The sequence below is a fragment of the Cupressus sempervirens genome, chromosome 1, assembly GCF_028749045.1.
Source record: "Cupressus sempervirens isolate cs-2001-9-10 chromosome 1, ASM2874904v1, whole genome shotgun sequence".
NCBI lineage: Eukaryota > Viridiplantae > Streptophyta > Pinopsida > Cupressales > Cupressaceae > Cupressus > Cupressus sempervirens.
Window position 1 is genome coordinate 13,703,181 of NC_143118.1, and position 16,644 is coordinate 13,719,824.

Below are 16,644 nucleotides of genomic sequence, written 5' to 3' on the forward strand. Positions count from 1 at the left end.
GTCTTATAAGATCATTGCCAAGGCGCTCTCTCTTAAAATCAGGCACATGTTGCCTTTAATTGTGTGGCCTGAGCAAACTGGCTTCATCAAGTCCTGATATATTCTTGACAACATCATTGCTCTCTGGGAGGGTATGGAATGGGCTCGCAAGTCCAAGCAGCAGGCTATCTTTTTAAAGATTGATTTTGCTAAAGCCTATGATCGCATTGAATGGCCCTTCATCTAGGCAATGCTTTAGGCTCTGGGTTTTGGCCCCAATTTTCTTCAGTCCGTGGAGATGCTCTTTGGTGATGCTAACGCTTGCATTACCATCAATAATTCTCCTTTTGGACTTTTTTGTTCAATCAGGCAAGGTTGCCCTCTAGCTCCAGTGCTTTATGTCCTTGCTGCTGAAGGTTTTGGCTATTTGTTAGCTCATTCTGTGTCTTCAAGACTGGTTCATGGCATTTCCTTGCCTGATTCTTCCTCCTAGTTAGTCAGTGGTCATTTTGCTGATGATTCCTTTCTTACGCTTCTTGAGGATGAAGAAAATATCAAAAACGCTTTAAATTGTCTGGACACCTTTTGTCAAGCCTCTGGCTCTGCCATCCAATGGCATAAAATGCTTTGTTACCGCTAGTCTTATTTGCCAGCTCCACCTTGGCTTAGCCAGTTCCAGTGGAAATGGGTTACTCACGGGGAAATCTTCTGCTTTCTTGGCATTCCCTTTGCCTTCTAGGCCTCTCCTGTGGAGCTTTGGAATGCTGTGCTTGCCAAGATTAGCAAAAGCTCGACTATTAGATCACCAAGCCGCTTTCTCTTGCTGGTAAATTCCAAATTTGTTCTAAGATTCTGGTTGCCACCCATGTCTACTATTCTTCCTGTTGGGCGCCATCCAAAGCTTCCTATCTCAAGCTGGAACGTTTGCTCAGAGATTTTGACCATCATGGTTTTCACAGAATTGCTTGGGATTTTTGTTGTCTCCCAAGGGAGTCTGGTGGTCTTGGCCTGCTTTCCACTTGGAAACAAGGCCTTGCTCTCTATGCCAAATGGATTATCCGAGCTATCTTTGGGACGAAGCGTGGAAGATTCTGGTAAGGCACTGCATTTCTTCTGGCTTCCCTGTTAACATGCTTGCGTGGAAGGGGATTGGTTTTCAAACCCTTCTCATCATGCGTGAACCAGTGGCCATTCAGGGCTCATTTATTATTAAGAGTATCTGGAAAGCCTGGGAAGCTCTTAAGCCGTGGCTTTGTTGGGCTAGAGATGAGTTTCGCAATGGGCTTTGCTTGAATCAATAGAACATTTGGTGGTCTCCCTTGTTTGCTATGTAGGGTACTCCTCTTGCCAAGATTCAAGGTGCCAGTGCTCTGCATTTTTTCAAACGTGGCATCCGCACTCCTAAGGATCTCTTTTCAAGAGTCACCATGAGTTGCAGGTCATGGGAAGATATGCAAGTTCAGTACCGCCTTGTCAGTACGGATCAACAAACTTTTGACCTTCTGTTGTCTTCCATCCCTGTGCACCTAGTTCATAAGGTGGGGATTCAGTCTGGTCGGCCTTGGTGGCATGATTGGAAGTGGTATCCTGCCACTCCATTTGCCAATTATAAGCCCAGTACGGGGTACTGATGGCTCTCGCCTCATCTTTCGATGGTTGACACGCTTAACTAGCGGTGGCATTTGCAATCTTCGCTCTCTCAATGGAGAAAACGTTTTGACACCATTTGGAGTGCTATTACAGAACCCAAGATTGCCTACTTTGCTTGGTGCCTTGCCTTCCAAGGTCTTCCCCTGGGGCCTCAGCTCAAGCACATTGGGGTTCTTGATCCCAGATGCCCCTTCTGTGGTCAACCTGAGTCCTTTTTGCATATTTTCTGGTTTTGTAAGCGTGCTCAAAATTATTGGCACTGGATTCATGATTTTTTCAAGCCTTTTAGGCCCAAACCATTTTCATGGCACATAATCCTATTGGGTGATTCCCTTAGAATTGCTTGGAAATTCACTCAGATTTGGCATACCTTTAGGATGGAAATTTTGTTTTCCCTATGGAAAGATAGGAATGTTGTTCTGTTCGCTCATAGCTTTTTGGATGTTAACATTGCTATGTACACTAAAGCATGCATTTGTAACAATGTGATTATGCAGATCCAGGTGCAAACTAATAAAGTTGCCCTAGAAGTTGCTCACTTACAGGAATTGTTAAATCATTGGGGCAATGCTCTTGGTACCATTGCCAGAGTGCCTCTGGATGCCTCGGTTGATGCCTCTATGCCTTGTGGCCGTTGTTCTCACCGCCACTCCTCAGGCCGCCACTCACACACGCCGTGCTCCCAAGCTTCCCACCATCGCTCTCCCAGTGGTGGTGATGGTGGATGGAGGCGTTGCTCTGCTTCCCCACCCCGCGGTGGTTTTGGCTGGTACCCAGCGCTGCCTCCTGGGCCTCGACGAGCGCATTTTGGGAAATTTCCTCGCCTGGCTTTGGCGATTTCTCGTCTGTGGCCAAAGGTTAAGGAAGCAGAGGCTGCCCCTGATCTTGTTGCTGCTGATGACGGCTGGACTGTTCCCAGTCTGCCCCACAATCCCATTGATACGTGGGGATTTCTTGATAGAGATGATCCTCCTCCTTCGGCTGGCCCTGCCTTGGCAGCTTGAGGTGGTTTATTTTGTTTTTTTATTTCATAAATAGTTGCTGTTTCTGGCTGAGGCCGTGTTGTTAAGTTCGGCTTCGGCCATGTGAACTCTTTCGCGGGGTGATCTTGTATCCCTCGGCCCCTTTTTTGTGAATTGTATTCTTAGTATATTTTATTAATAGAAAAGGACTATTCATCAAAAAAAAAAAAATCATATTTTACCTTTGATTAATAAGGTTTGTTTGACATTATCTTATATTACCTTTTAATAGTATTATATTTTATTATAATCATCCTTTATTAAAATATTCCTTCTTGTTATATTATACTATTATTATAATATATTTAATAATAATAATATTATAATATTATTATCATATTATGTTTTCTTGTTACCATCATATTATAATATTATGATCAACATAATTATTATAATATTATGTTCTCTTTTAAGATTATAAAATTAATTATTTCTTTAACTTATTATATTATTGAATTTTATTAGAAAAATAGGGGACATGACATTGTATAAGTACAGTTTGTGCTTTGGAAAAAGGTAAGAGAGTCGTGGGCAAAGTAGTGAAGATCTATAAGTAGAGTTTCAAAAGAGCAGTGTTCAGATTATGTGGTAGCAAATAAGTAAAGACAGAGACAATTTTTTGTTGAGGTTGACAGAGTCGTGAAACACTGCTGCATTTTTTAGTAGAACTTATCTTTTGAGAAGGGTTTTATGTACCTTGTCCCTAAGACAAGGTGTCTTGGGTGTACAAGTTCTTTCTTGTATCTTGATACTTTGGCAATGACCTCTGTTACAAGTATAGAGAAGTGAGCTCCTACTATCTTGTAATCGGACTATAAATCAATGATTTATCTTTGTGGGCAAGTGCTCACTGTAGGTTTTCCCAATTTGGATTTTTTATGTATAACAATCTTGGTGTTCATGTGTTGTTGTGTTCATTATTTGCATTTTTTTTATGTGGTGACTATTCAAGGGAGTTGTGATTACTTGAGTGGATTTTTGGTTTATACTAATTCAACCCCCCTCTTAGCATTCAGTTTGTGTTCAACAATATTTGCTTATATCTTGACATTATGATTATTATGAACAATTGAGTATGGAGTTAGACTTCTATGTTTATTGTTTAGTAGTTTAGTTACAGTATTTCTATTGTTTACATTTCAATTTTTAATTGCATTTCATGTATGAAACTTGGAGCCTTTGGGCATTTCTTCTATATGTATGCCATATTTTAACAATAGAAGCATTTGAATTTTGTTAAATATCCATGTATTAATGCTCTAAAATCTCTATGGCGAATTGTTTATTAGTGTTATTATTGTTAGAGTAATTAATTGTTTATACTTATTAATTAAATCGCTTTGATTTAATTAAATAAGTTGCCTATTACTCTAGTTTGCTTAAGCTATCTTATAGGTGCATATAATTAATATTTTATTAATTATATTGTGTAACCTAGCTTTTTTAGGCTTTAGGGCTTTTGTTCACCTTTAAGGTTGAACTCTTGTAATTCTTTTTTCAAGCATTCATTCAATCAATCTTGATAGACAGTTTTTCTCTCATCTTGTTGAGTTTTTCCAGGCTTCGCTTTTTCCTCCGTTTTTTGGTTTCTCTTCAGCAGGTTATTTGCATCTAGGTGATTTTGGCAATTTGTGAAGTTGGTTTTCACAACTTCTACATGGTATTAGAGCCGCCCTGCTGCTTCTTGTTCGAAAGATTTTTGAAGCCGTGATTTGGAGTTAGAAACCCCAGCTTTTTTGAGGTTTTTTCTTCAATCGGGAGGAAGAGCGATTTTTCAGAGCACTTTGGGCCCAAACGGACGTTGCCATTGGATCCGAAAGGCCATTTATAGTCAGGATCCATATAAAATTTGTCTTTTTTGGCTTTTGTAGCATCAGGCAAAATTTTTTTTGCCCCCCGGGAGGTCGTATGGACGACTTTTTTGCATTTATTGCAAATTTTTTTCAAACAAAATTTAAAAAAACTGCCCTTTGGGCTGCTCCGCCGAGCGGCCACCAAGCGGCCACCCGCGTGCCACCTGCGATCGACCCACCCGCCGCTGCTGCCGAAGCGCCACCGAAGCGACACTGGCCCTCCACCTTCTAGGGGGCGTCACCGGCGTCTACCACCACTGCGGCCACTGCTGCCAGTGGCCGCCGCTCGTTCGCAGCCCCGCCTGCTCAGCAGCCTACGTGGAAGACTCTGCACAGTTGGAGCAACCTGTAGGTGATACATGGCAGGGGTGCCACATTGGCACTTTGCCACGTCACCTGACACGTCAGCCGCCGTACTGCCACGGGTGTGCCACGTGGCATTGCCACATGGTAGTCTTTTTTTTGCCTCGATAGCCTCCAAGTCATCAATTTTAGGCCCCTATCATGCTGATGTCAGCATGATGTCAGCACTGCATCAGCACCTACCTGCCTCTCCTTCAAGGTCTTTTTGACCTACTCGCGGTTTTTTGGCCATATCTTGAGCATACGGAGGTCTTTTTCCGATCCGAAAGAAGCGCCGGAAAGATGGTTCCGAGACGAAGACAGTGGTGTAGGAGTTTTTTGGTTTTGATGCAGTTTAGCTTCCTGCTTTTGCAGTTGAAGTCCGAAGTTCTGTTTTTGACTCCGGCGAGCATTTCTTGTGCGTCCCATCTCCGTTTTTTGAAAACGTGATATTTTTGGAAAGCTGGTTCTGTCTACTTTTCAGAAATGATGTAATTTCTTCCAGATTCTGCCCCATGCTCTTTCTATCACGTTTTTGGTGTTTTTGCTCTATGATGGATATCTTGGGTATTTTAGGTCCGGGGATCGTTTTCTTGGCATGAGATCTCTTCTTTTGGGCTGTACTATCTTTTGTATCAGCTTTTTTCAGTTTTGATCATTGTTGATATTCATTGTAAGCATCCTTATGCAAATGCACTGAGATAAAGTGCCACTTTTGCATTTCAGGATCCTTTTCATCATTGTGGTTTGTTGTACTCGCATTATTTTTTAAAGTGCCATGGTGGGGGATAGTTGTTTGCTGGTTTTTTGCCCTCTTCCTCTTTTTGCCTCATGCAGTGTTGGTGACACATGCCTTTATAGGTGTTTGTACCTCACTCTCGATGTGTTTGGTTCTTGTGTTGTAGGATATTTTTGGCCCATCTTTTTAGTTGCCTGTCACCTCACCCTGTCTGCATTAAGGGGGGGTTATATTGTTGGTTTTAATGCTTCTTTGGTTCGATGGTTCGTTGGAGTGAGCTATGTATTCAGTATTTGATCCTTTATACCAGGCGATTGTAGTGGCTGGCTACCTATGCATTTCGGTGAGATGGATCACCTACCATATAGACACTCTCAGTTCGTGTCTTCTATTTCCGTGGAGGATCTTCAGATCAGTAGTTTCTTTTTGACAGAGTTTGCGGCTTCTTCTGCTTCAATGGTTTTCTTCATGATCTTCTCTTTGTTCCTATCTTTTGGAACATTCTTTGCTATCTCTTTTTGGAGAGGAGTTTTTCCCACTGGGTTTTCTCCTTTGTCTCCGGTTTACAGAGATTTCCTTGTTGTGATTGGGTACTTGATCAGGCCTTGTTGTCGGGACCCATTTTATCCTACTTTCATAGTTGTGCTAGGTTATCTTACCTCCTGAGCTTCGCTTAAGGGGGGGTGTTAAAGTAATTAATTGTTTATACTTATTAATTAAATCACTTTGATTTAATTAAATAAGTTGCCTATTACTCTAGCTTGCTTAAGCTATCTTGTAGGTGCATATAATTAATATTTTATTAATTATATTGTGCAACCTAGCTTTTTTAGGCTTTAGGGCTTTCGTTCACCTTTAAGGTTGAACTCTTGTAATTCTTTTTTCAAGCATTCATTCAATCAATCTTGATAGACAATTTTTCTCTCATCTTGTTGAGTTTTTCCAGGCTCCGCTTTTTCCTTCGTTTTCTGATTTCTCTTCAGCAAGTTATTTGCATGCAGGTTATTTTGACAATCTATGAAGTTGGTTTTCACAACTTCTACAATTATATGCATATGAAATCTCTCTCTCTCTCTCTCTCTCTATATATATATATATATATATATATATCTATTGTAGTCATCCTCTATTGTCCCCTAAAAATTGGCCCTAAAACATATCTATTCTGGAAACACGCCCCCTCCACTAAACTGTCCACATTCCAAAACTCCGTGGAGCATAGGAAGGAAGAGATGAACACATTAAGAAGGTGACTTAGAGGATTCAAAGCAAGTTGAGGAAAAGAGGAACAAGAAGTACATTTCGATGAGGAATGCAGGTTATATATAGAAGGATAATTGTACAACTAAGGAATGTCATCTTGGATTCCCTTTGAAAATCCAAGATCAACATGGAGGACCTAACTAGTACAAGAGGGTCAAGATATTAGGAGAGCAATTTCAAGAACAATTCCAAGGAAAATATTTCTAAAACGATGGACAAAGAACACTCGTCAAGATGAAGTGATTTGGGAATATGAGCCATCACAATTAATCAAAGGGCTTGAAAATGTTTAGTATCCAGAGATACTGTTAGAATTGTAGAAACTTCTTTACGATGATAAAGAAGTGGAGTTGAAACCAAGATAAAGAAATAAGGAAAAAACTTTGAGAACTGAACATGCTAAGGTGGCACCCAGTCATCTGCAACCAATCAAGCAATTCCAAATTGATATATCCAAGCTCATCAAATTAGACTCATGCATTGGTGCACATGTTGAAAATGTTTAATGTAGTACAATGATGAATTTTCTCATTGGTTCATCCTTGAAAGGATGTGTACTTAAAGATTTGTAATTATCTCATTGGATGACATTAAATGTTTGTGAGTAGTGGTTGTAATTAACACCAATTAGTTTTCCTTCTAATTATCTTGGTCGTTGACTTAAAATCAAATCTTGGCCCTTCATTGTAATTGAGAAGCATGTAAAAGGCTTGGCTTTCTCATTTATAAATTTATGATTTATAGGAGCAAGCACATAGGAGAAGATCAAAGCTTGTTGCAAAGATTATGTTGTAGTAGTATACAATTTTCATTGAAGTTGTGACAGATCTTTATGTGGTGTCTCAACATTTTGCACTATTTCTATTTCTCAATATTTAGCTTAAGCTCATTGATTCTATTATAGAAATACAAAGACATGGTAAGTTCCTTGGTTCATGCCATTTGTATTTTGTTGTTTGCAAATTATAGTGCATGGTTAGTCTGAACCCACTTGAGCACTAGTTTCAATTGTGGATGTTCATTTAAATTGCACCAATACTAGGCGTTTGGATGAATGTTTGCTATAGGAAAATCTTTTGTTATCTTTGGCGATTGTGCCAAGTTTTATGAAGTTGTTTCCTTATGGCAAAGCAAAGCTAGGTTTAAGGTATTAGTTTATCTAAGCATCATCCATGGACCATTGTTTGTAGAATTAGATTAGATTTCCGTAAACCCTTTCTCTTATTGTTTTTATTTGAAGTTCAAAGTCAGTATTCAATTTTCACCACTTTGAGGGGAGAAGAGTTGATAGAAAAAATAATAAGTCCCTTTGTGTGCTACTAGCAACGACATATCCATTTACTGAGTCCAATACAAAGTCAAAATAATGTAACTCCCTTTGTGTGTTACAAACAATATCATATCAATTCATTGAGTTATATCCAACACACTCGCTAGTTCATAGTGTAAGCATTGAGGTTGCCTTCTTTCATCAAACTTTGTCATATTGTTTAGCACTTGAGGTTTCCTTGTTCAAGAGAGGATAGAATACTTGGTATTTTATTCAGTGTTGAGAAGTGTCATGAAACACCCTTCGATAGGATCTTGATGATGTTTAACAAGTACACAACCTTCACATATTATCTTAGTGTATGAAATCCTATGATGACCAATTACTATATCTTGTGTGCTAAATTGTTGAAGATACTTGTAATTTAGATGACCGAATGTTTTTCCAAAGCTTGCTCAAAGGGTTTGTGTACACAATGATGGATGATCTTGAAGAATCAAACAATTAAACATGTGCAAAAGGATCCATGATCAATACTTATTTTAGCAACACCAACCTTAGGCTCATGTAGCTCTTAAATAACTACATAATGTTGTGTGAACTCGATTGTCTTTTTGTCACTAGAATAGAGAATTTGATTCGTGGAAAGAAGGATAGCAAGAATCTCTCAAAACAAGAGAACACCACATATGCATCCATATGCTCATTCTAGCATGCTTGATCTCAAATTAAGACATCTGTGAAAAGTCACCCACTACTTTCTAGATGTATTGTTGTAGGAAAGAGAAAAAAACTACATCATGGAAATGTGTCATACGATAAGCACTTGAATCTGGCATTCAATGACGAAAACATGAACCCTTCAATGTTTGTTTTTGGAAAGAACTTCTCTTTACTTATGGAAGTCTTGGAGATAGAAATCTCACATTGTTCCATGGCTTCCTTCAAAGCTTCTAATAACCTTTCCCGCCATCTAGATCCATCAATTTTAAGCTTGGTACAAAAAGTACAATGGTCACCTATCCTTATCTTGAAGGAATATTCACATAGATTAATTAAAGTGAGGTGTGGACTTTTGAGTGTTTGTTTTGTTTTTGCTTGGAGCAAGATTCAAAACTCAAAGTAGTCTTAGGCTACCACTTATTCTAATAGTTTCCCTTGGATGGATGAGCCATATTGCATGCCTCACAGAACTAAGAAGTTCATCCAATTGAAGAAGCTTGGCTTGTTCCCTACCAAGGTGTTCACAAAATTAACTCTAAGGAAGCATTTTAACATTAGTCCCTATGTCATTGATGTAACAGAGGGTAGATAAGAACATCTGAAGGGCTTTTAAGCTTAGATAAAATCAAGAAGATACATTGTTTGTTCATTTAATCTTGTCCATAACCTTTCAATTGTGACAATAACAACTTAAACTTAGGAAGGAAGTCTTCAATGGAAGAAAAATTGTTTTAGAAGAGTGATGTCGAATCTACTTCTAATTTGCAAAACATGAAACTCATCAATGTTGTGAAAAAAACATCAAATTTGTTCCTAGGTTAGTGCATTTTGTAATGTGAAACAACAAATTATTTGATTCATTCAATCCAATTAATGCCATGGCTTCTTTCAACTTGTTTCTGTATGTAAATTTCCACAGTCCTCAATGAATTCTAGAGTTCGTTCACCCAATGTTTTCTATAGTTCTTTAGATGGTAGTTGTTGCATTTTTAGTTTCTATTTGTGACAATTGTGCACAGTGAAGGGCTCAATATGCCTAGGTTCTATCATGATTAACAACTAACATTGAGAGAAAAAGAGATAATGGGCTCTCAAATCATGCCTTAAACCCCTTAAAATCTATGAATGTTGTAATTACAATTCCCAAGCAAATAACAGTGGGTCCTTAATGCAATTTGCACTATGGATAAGTCTAAATATTATTAAAACGGACTTTCTTGCAATTTTTTACAAGTTTCCGAAAAAATGAAATTCAAATGTGATTTTGTGATTACAAATTATGCTTGTTGCAAAGAAATGCAAAATATAGTTACAAACATATATTAGTTTCACTTGGAGTGGAATTCAGAAGAACCACATACATTAATAAAGTGCTTAGAAAGAGTTTTCCATTGCCTATCATAAGTCAAAATCCATCGCTATGTATAAAAGTTTAGCTTCCACAAGAGGGAAAAGAAACTGCTTTGTACAAAAGTAATGCACATGGAAAATGTACCTTCTCGCCAAAATATTTAAACCACTCCCTATGGGTATGTTAGGACCAAGGGCTGAGCCTCTAACTGATTAGGGGCCTTTCTGGTTGTTCAATATTAAGCCTACTGACTAGGAGACTTTATAGAGTAAATCAATGTTTTTTTCTGTAGAAAACATTGCTGTTTTTCCTGAAGTTTTGATGAGCACTCTATAGAGACATTCCTTTCAGGATTATACATAATAAAAGTATAACACTTGGTTCTTCCTTCTATCTATTGTAGCTTAGATTTTATGGTCATGCCTGTGCCAAATTACAGAAAATGCTCTTTTGTTTCGGGATGTAACTGTGCAGCTCATCACAATTTCAAATTTACATATAGATAGGTCTTAGAGAGTAGCTTCCATTAATCGTGAGTGTAAGTCACGTATTTTGTGCTCTTGTTGACAAGATGTACAACAAGGAGACCTGAAGCTTTGTTAACAGTTTCTAAAGTTTGCAAAACAGAGTTAATATGTCTTGGGAAGTTGCTTTCATTAATCACTTTCATTAATCACAATAGAGCAAGTCATATATGTTTCTATGTTCCATGGTGTTTTGGGATGGGGATGGGGGGATGGTAGGGGACGACAATATAGAAATAAATACATGCATGCATATGTATACATATTACATACATATATAGAACATACAGATACACACACATACAGCAATATCAATATGTTAATAAATCATGGGAGCAGTAGTATAACAGCTAATAAATTTCAATAAAGCATTATAACAGTAGTCTCAAACTTCAATAACCATGGTCTATCAATTTCCAAAAGTCTCAAAGCTCTATCCAGAAGTCTCAGACATCAAAGTACAATAGTCTATGAAACTAAGCCGCATTCATGCTATTAATATCCAAAAACCTAAAACCATTTGAGTCACTATTAGACACTGACAGAAGATGATCATCCGATGGTAGCCACTATGGCTAGTGCCAAATAGTAAACATATTCAGAGAAAATAAAGTACAATCATTCAAAGAAATAAAATAGTGTAGTTTTTAAGATCCTAAGGACCAAAACTCAAGAATGAAACTTTACAAGCATGGTATTGAGACTCAGACTTGGCATGTCTTAGAAAATTAAACATTTGTAACTTTAAATGTGTATTTCATCGAATATATTATTATATTTGATTCTCATGTTTGAAATTAAAATAGCTGTTTTGATTCATATACGTTTGCAATTTGAATGTAATGTTTGATTCTCATACAGAAGTATAGAAACAAACAAAATAAAAAAATAAAAAAATAGAAAAAACTTCATTTAAAAAAATAATTTAATGCTTGGGAGTGTCCCAGCCATAGGGCATGGCTAGCCATCCCCAAATGGTAGGGAATGTTTCCTGCCATTTTGGGGACTTTTGCAAGAATCAAGAACAGGAAGGAGATGCTCCTTGCTATCTTGCTATCCGAAAAACACCTAGGGGACGGGGACGGGGATGGGGGTTTGGGGGCTGTGGACACATCCCTGTGTTTCCCCGGAGCACAAGACCTTAAAACAAACCCAGCATATATAACAAAGCACCATTCACACAAAAGTCAAATTGGATGACAGATTGAGATTATACATGCAAACAAAAAACTAGATGTAGATGATTTGATGTTCACTTGCGCATATAAACTGCTATTCCCTTTGCAACCAAGGGGAATTGGTCCACTTATAGTTTCATTCACTCTTTGAAGAGAAACCAGCTTAACTTCAAGATGCTGGAGGAGCTTGTTGGAGTTCATGGTGCCTTGCATCTCAAGAATGGGAAGACTGGAGTTTATTTGCAAGACCTACCACATGTTTTAAACTTGATAATGAGGGTGTCACATTAGTTGATGAGAAAGCTATAGATCAACTAGGATTTTCTGGGGTGCCCCTGAATATATTTGATTAGACAAAAGATCTTGAGAGTGATGATGATAATAGATTTGTGGTTTTAAGCCTTGTATAATATTTTCTTTGTTGCAGTTGAGCATAGAGCAGTTCTCATATCATAGATATATTCGATTAGCCAAGTCCATGTGCTTGTGTTATTTGCAGAACTCATACATTTTCTCTTTAGGATTGGAAATTTTTGCTAATTTCATATCTGGTATTTGCATGGTCATTTATGAGTTTGCTAGACATATACGAGTAAATATAATATAACTTTTCAATTGTTATTTAGTATTTTGGTATGAGTTTACTATCTCAAGTTTTGATTTTCATCTCTGTATCTTTGTATTCTATTGTTTGAGTTTTGGATTATCAGTTAATTTCAATGATTAGATGTAACAGTTAGAAGTGGACCACATTGTACTTACTAGCAAGTAATGTTTAAATCTACTATTATAAATTTTCCAAATATTTGAGGAATACTTCCCCGCATCCCTCCATTGCAGTAAATTAATTTAACATTGCATAGAGAAGACAACTTTTTCTTGAATTTGTGTTAGTTTGGTGGCACAGATAGTGGTTTATCTGGAATTTATGACAGATACATCCATTAAACTTTGACTGTTCAAAGCAATTCTTTAGAAAATTGTCTCATCTAGATTGGGAAAGTTGAATGTAAGAGCAAATGTTTGCTGATCTTGTGCATTTTGAAGATAATTTCATTTATACTATATCTATTTCATGCTTTCTAAAGGTCTGGGATACTTCATTTTAGCAGTAGTGTTTCTATAGAATGCTCCATAAATATAGAGTTTATATGCAGGTGATTTTGCATTGTGAAGCTTCTTGTAAGAGAGCTATATCATTGGTGGTGAACTATGTACTTGATCTGGGTAGGTGTGACTTGAGCTATGATGTTCGGGACCGAGCACGTATGCTGAAGCAGCTTCTGGCATATTCCTTTTGTGGCATTGGTCTAGATGGAGGAAATGAAGCATCACAGAGTTTTTCTGTTGAACAAATAATTTCATTAGCTGATTTACCTCTGTGCAGTAGTGTTGAATCAGAAAGGTCTGAAGGCAATTCTGAAAGGCATGTATTTGGGAAGACATTTGTTCAACAGCATGACACCAATGGAAACTTGGCTTCGGCAATTGCAAAATATATATTTTCTCCAAAATTAGATCCAGTCTTGCATTCAACAAGAAAACAAAGACTCTTCTTGCCTGGTTCCCTTTCACACATTGTCCAACACACAGCTCCAGGTTATAGGCCTTTGCCAAAACCATTGAGCCTGTCTCAGACTTACATCCCTCCTGGTGCAGAGGTTTGTCAACCTGTTGAATCAAGAAGCAAGACTAGGGTTGATGATCATGAGAGTTCTGGTGATGCAACTGATGGCATTTATTCATCCACTGATAGATCCTTCAGTGAAGGGAGTTCACAGAGTCACATAAGTGTATCAGACCCAGAAAATGATCAATCAATTAATAGTGAAATCTCAGATTTTGAAACCAAACCAAAAGATAGGTGGAAAGCTTCAAGCAGTTCGACTAAAAAGTCCTTGAAGTCAAGAATTTTAGATTCAAATACTAAAAAGATTAGAAACATAAAAAGCAAAAGCAAAGAGGTTAATGAAAGACATACAACAGAACCTCTGATTCTCTTATCAGATAGTGAACATGAGAAGGAAACAGTTGAAGATGATTCTTCTGTACCTGTAGGTTCTGATTGTCAACAGTTAATGAGTGAAGATGCCCTTGAATCATGGTTGGGACCAGAAGTTCCAATCTCTGAGCCAATTTTGAATACAGAAGAATCTGTACCATCAGGTTATGCCAGCTTGTCTATAGGAGCTATTGCAGCAGAACCAAGGAAGTATACACTTCTAGATTTTACAAATGGCGATGGTATGAATGTAATGTATGCTTTCTCTACAGAATACTCAATCTATTCATCAGAAAGTATATGCGTTCATCTTTTCTTTGAAAATCGTTCGTTGGTAGCATTTTCTAAGATTATTGTCAGAGCTGATGGTTCAATAGCGTCACCTTTGGAACCCGAGCCACCAACACAAGTACATGGGAGGTAAGGTTTTAGCCTTGATGTCTGCCTGAAGATACTCTCAAACCTGATAGTTCACAATTTTGTATTTGATTTTGTTTGTGAATATATGCCAATGTGTTGATATGCCCACATAAATGTGTTTAACCTCAGTCCTTTTTTCTTTGTTTTTTGAATATGCAATATTCTTCATATGAACTGAAGCTAAAATGGGGTAGCTGAAAATTTCAGGACAGCAGTGTCGTCTGATTCACCAACTGTTATTCCCACTCAAGAAATTCCCTGTCTTGACCCAGGGGAAACAACAGAAAGAGACATTTATGTCTGTTTTCGTCAGCTAACACCACTGAAGTTGGGAATCCATTGCAACAACAAATGCTATTCTGTTAGATTGATGCCTGAAATAGGGGCCTTGTTGAGACCACTCTCTATGAATTTGATTGAATTTACAGCTAAAGAATCTCAAATGTCAGGCATGCTTGAATATTCTCAGAGGTGAGATCAACATTGTCTTAAAAAGTTAATTTCTCTATGGATTTTCATACCACTAATGTTATGATACAATTAGGTCCCCTGCTCAAAGCTGTCTCATTGACAGTAGCCTTTGATATTTAATTATACTTGAATACACCAATTTATTTAAATCAGGGAAAATAGTGATTTATGGCTACAGAATTTTCTAAGAATGCATGTTTTATTGCAGGTGCATTTTCAGAGAACATCTTGAAAAGTTCTCCAGTGTAAATGATTTCCAGCTTCAGCATGATAAACTAATTGTAGTTGCTCAGAATATTGCATCTAGGATGCTCAGTCGAGTTCATGCCTCAGTTGTATCTGTAACAATCCCAATTTTTACATCATTCAGAGATGATTCTAACTTGAATGGAGATATTGAAGGTTTGTGCCTTAGGTTCAGTGGTAAAACCTTATTAAAATGCATGCCTTGTTTGATCACGGTTACAGTGGTTGGATGTCGCAGTGAATTTGAACTGCCTGTCTTAGTCAAAATCAACTGTGAGGACACAGTTTTTGGATTAAATCTTTTGAAGAAGTTGGTTGAAGTTCTTAGTGGAAGTTAAAACCAATGATAAAGCATTGTATGATAAAGATGAGTAAGCATAAACGTTTCTGAGCAATTTATCATTCAATAGTAGATATCAGAGATGGGATGGGGACATACACAGTCGAGTTTATGCCTCAGCTGTATCCGTAACAATCCCAATTTTAACATCATTCAGAGATGATTATAACTGGAATGGAGATATTGAAGATTTGTGCCTAGTTTCAATAGTGAAACCTTATTAAAATGCATGCCTTGTTTGATCATGGTTACGGTGGTTGCATGTCACAGTGAATTTGAAGTGCCTGTCTTTATCAAAATCAACTGTGAGGACACATTTTTTGGGTTAAATCTTTTGAAGAAGTTGGTTCAAGTTCTTAGTGGAAGTTAAAGCCAATGATAAAGCATTGCATGATAAAGATGTGTAAGCATAAACGTTTCTGAGCAATCAATCATTCGATAGTGGATATCAGAGATGCGATGGTGATACTGTCCCCATTCTCTAGATTCATTCTTTCAGTATCATTAAACATTTTCCACTTTAAATTCACAAAAGGAGAAGGGCCTGTTTTTGTTGATTTCTTATGTTTTATCCACTGGGAGTGAGAGATGTTGTGCCCAGAAGAAGATGCTCTCATCGTTTTGAATTTAATCAATATTGATCATGTTTTTAAAATTTTTGAGGGGTTGATATCAGCTTCTTCCAATCAAAGGATGTACTCATTTTATATCTCAATTTCAACTTAGCGCTTGATTAGCTTGACAGATGCATGATCCAAATATCTCACCTATTGGAATCACTTGTAGACTTGAAACATGGAACAGAGGAAAGTAATTGGGTTTTGCATTATGTTTCTACAAGTATTTTGAAATAGGTTCCCCAACTGAAATAGCTAACATAAGTAGCAGTTTGGATCCCTTCTAGTTTTTCTAGATAAGTGTTTTCTGTAAAAGACTTATTATTCATTTCTACATAGGGCTCATCTATAATCTGTCAGGAAAGACATGCTATGTTACCAGTTGTACAGATCTTGGTATGGGTTCATGGATTTGACAATTTTGTTTGCACATTTGGGTTCATCCATAAAAAAAACTTTAAAAAATTAAATAAACAACAAAACCACCATAAACTTGAATGTCGTATGTCTTATAGAAATAGTCAGCATGCAAACTTCAATGTTAAAATAATAATTCCAATTTCCACAATAATATGAAAAGTTTGAAGAGTCTGAAGTTCTGGGGAAAACTCTGAAGTTCAATGTGATCCTGAAGAGTCAGTTACTTGGCTGGCA

The 16,644-nt window shown here is 37.4% G+C and overlaps 1 protein-coding gene across 2 annotated transcripts in view; it reads left to right on the forward strand.

The window, feature by feature from the left end:
- Positions 1 to 16,117, forward strand: part of PAT2 (protein affected trafficking 2) — a 194,888-nt gene extending 178,771 nt beyond the window's left edge. For both annotated transcript variants that reach the window (XM_089815975.1, XM_089815977.1), the window contains 3 exons: positions 13,052 to 14,316; positions 14,524 to 14,787; positions 14,996 to 16,117. In XM_089815975.1, the coding sequence (XP_089672101.1) occupies positions 13,052 to 14,316; positions 14,524 to 14,787; positions 14,996 to 15,371 (1,905 nt within the window). In that variant the 3' untranslated portion in view covers positions 15,372 to 16,117. The remainder of the gene's footprint in view (positions 1 to 13,051; positions 14,317 to 14,523; positions 14,788 to 14,995) is intronic.
- Positions 16,118 to 16,644: the final 527 nt, after the last annotated feature.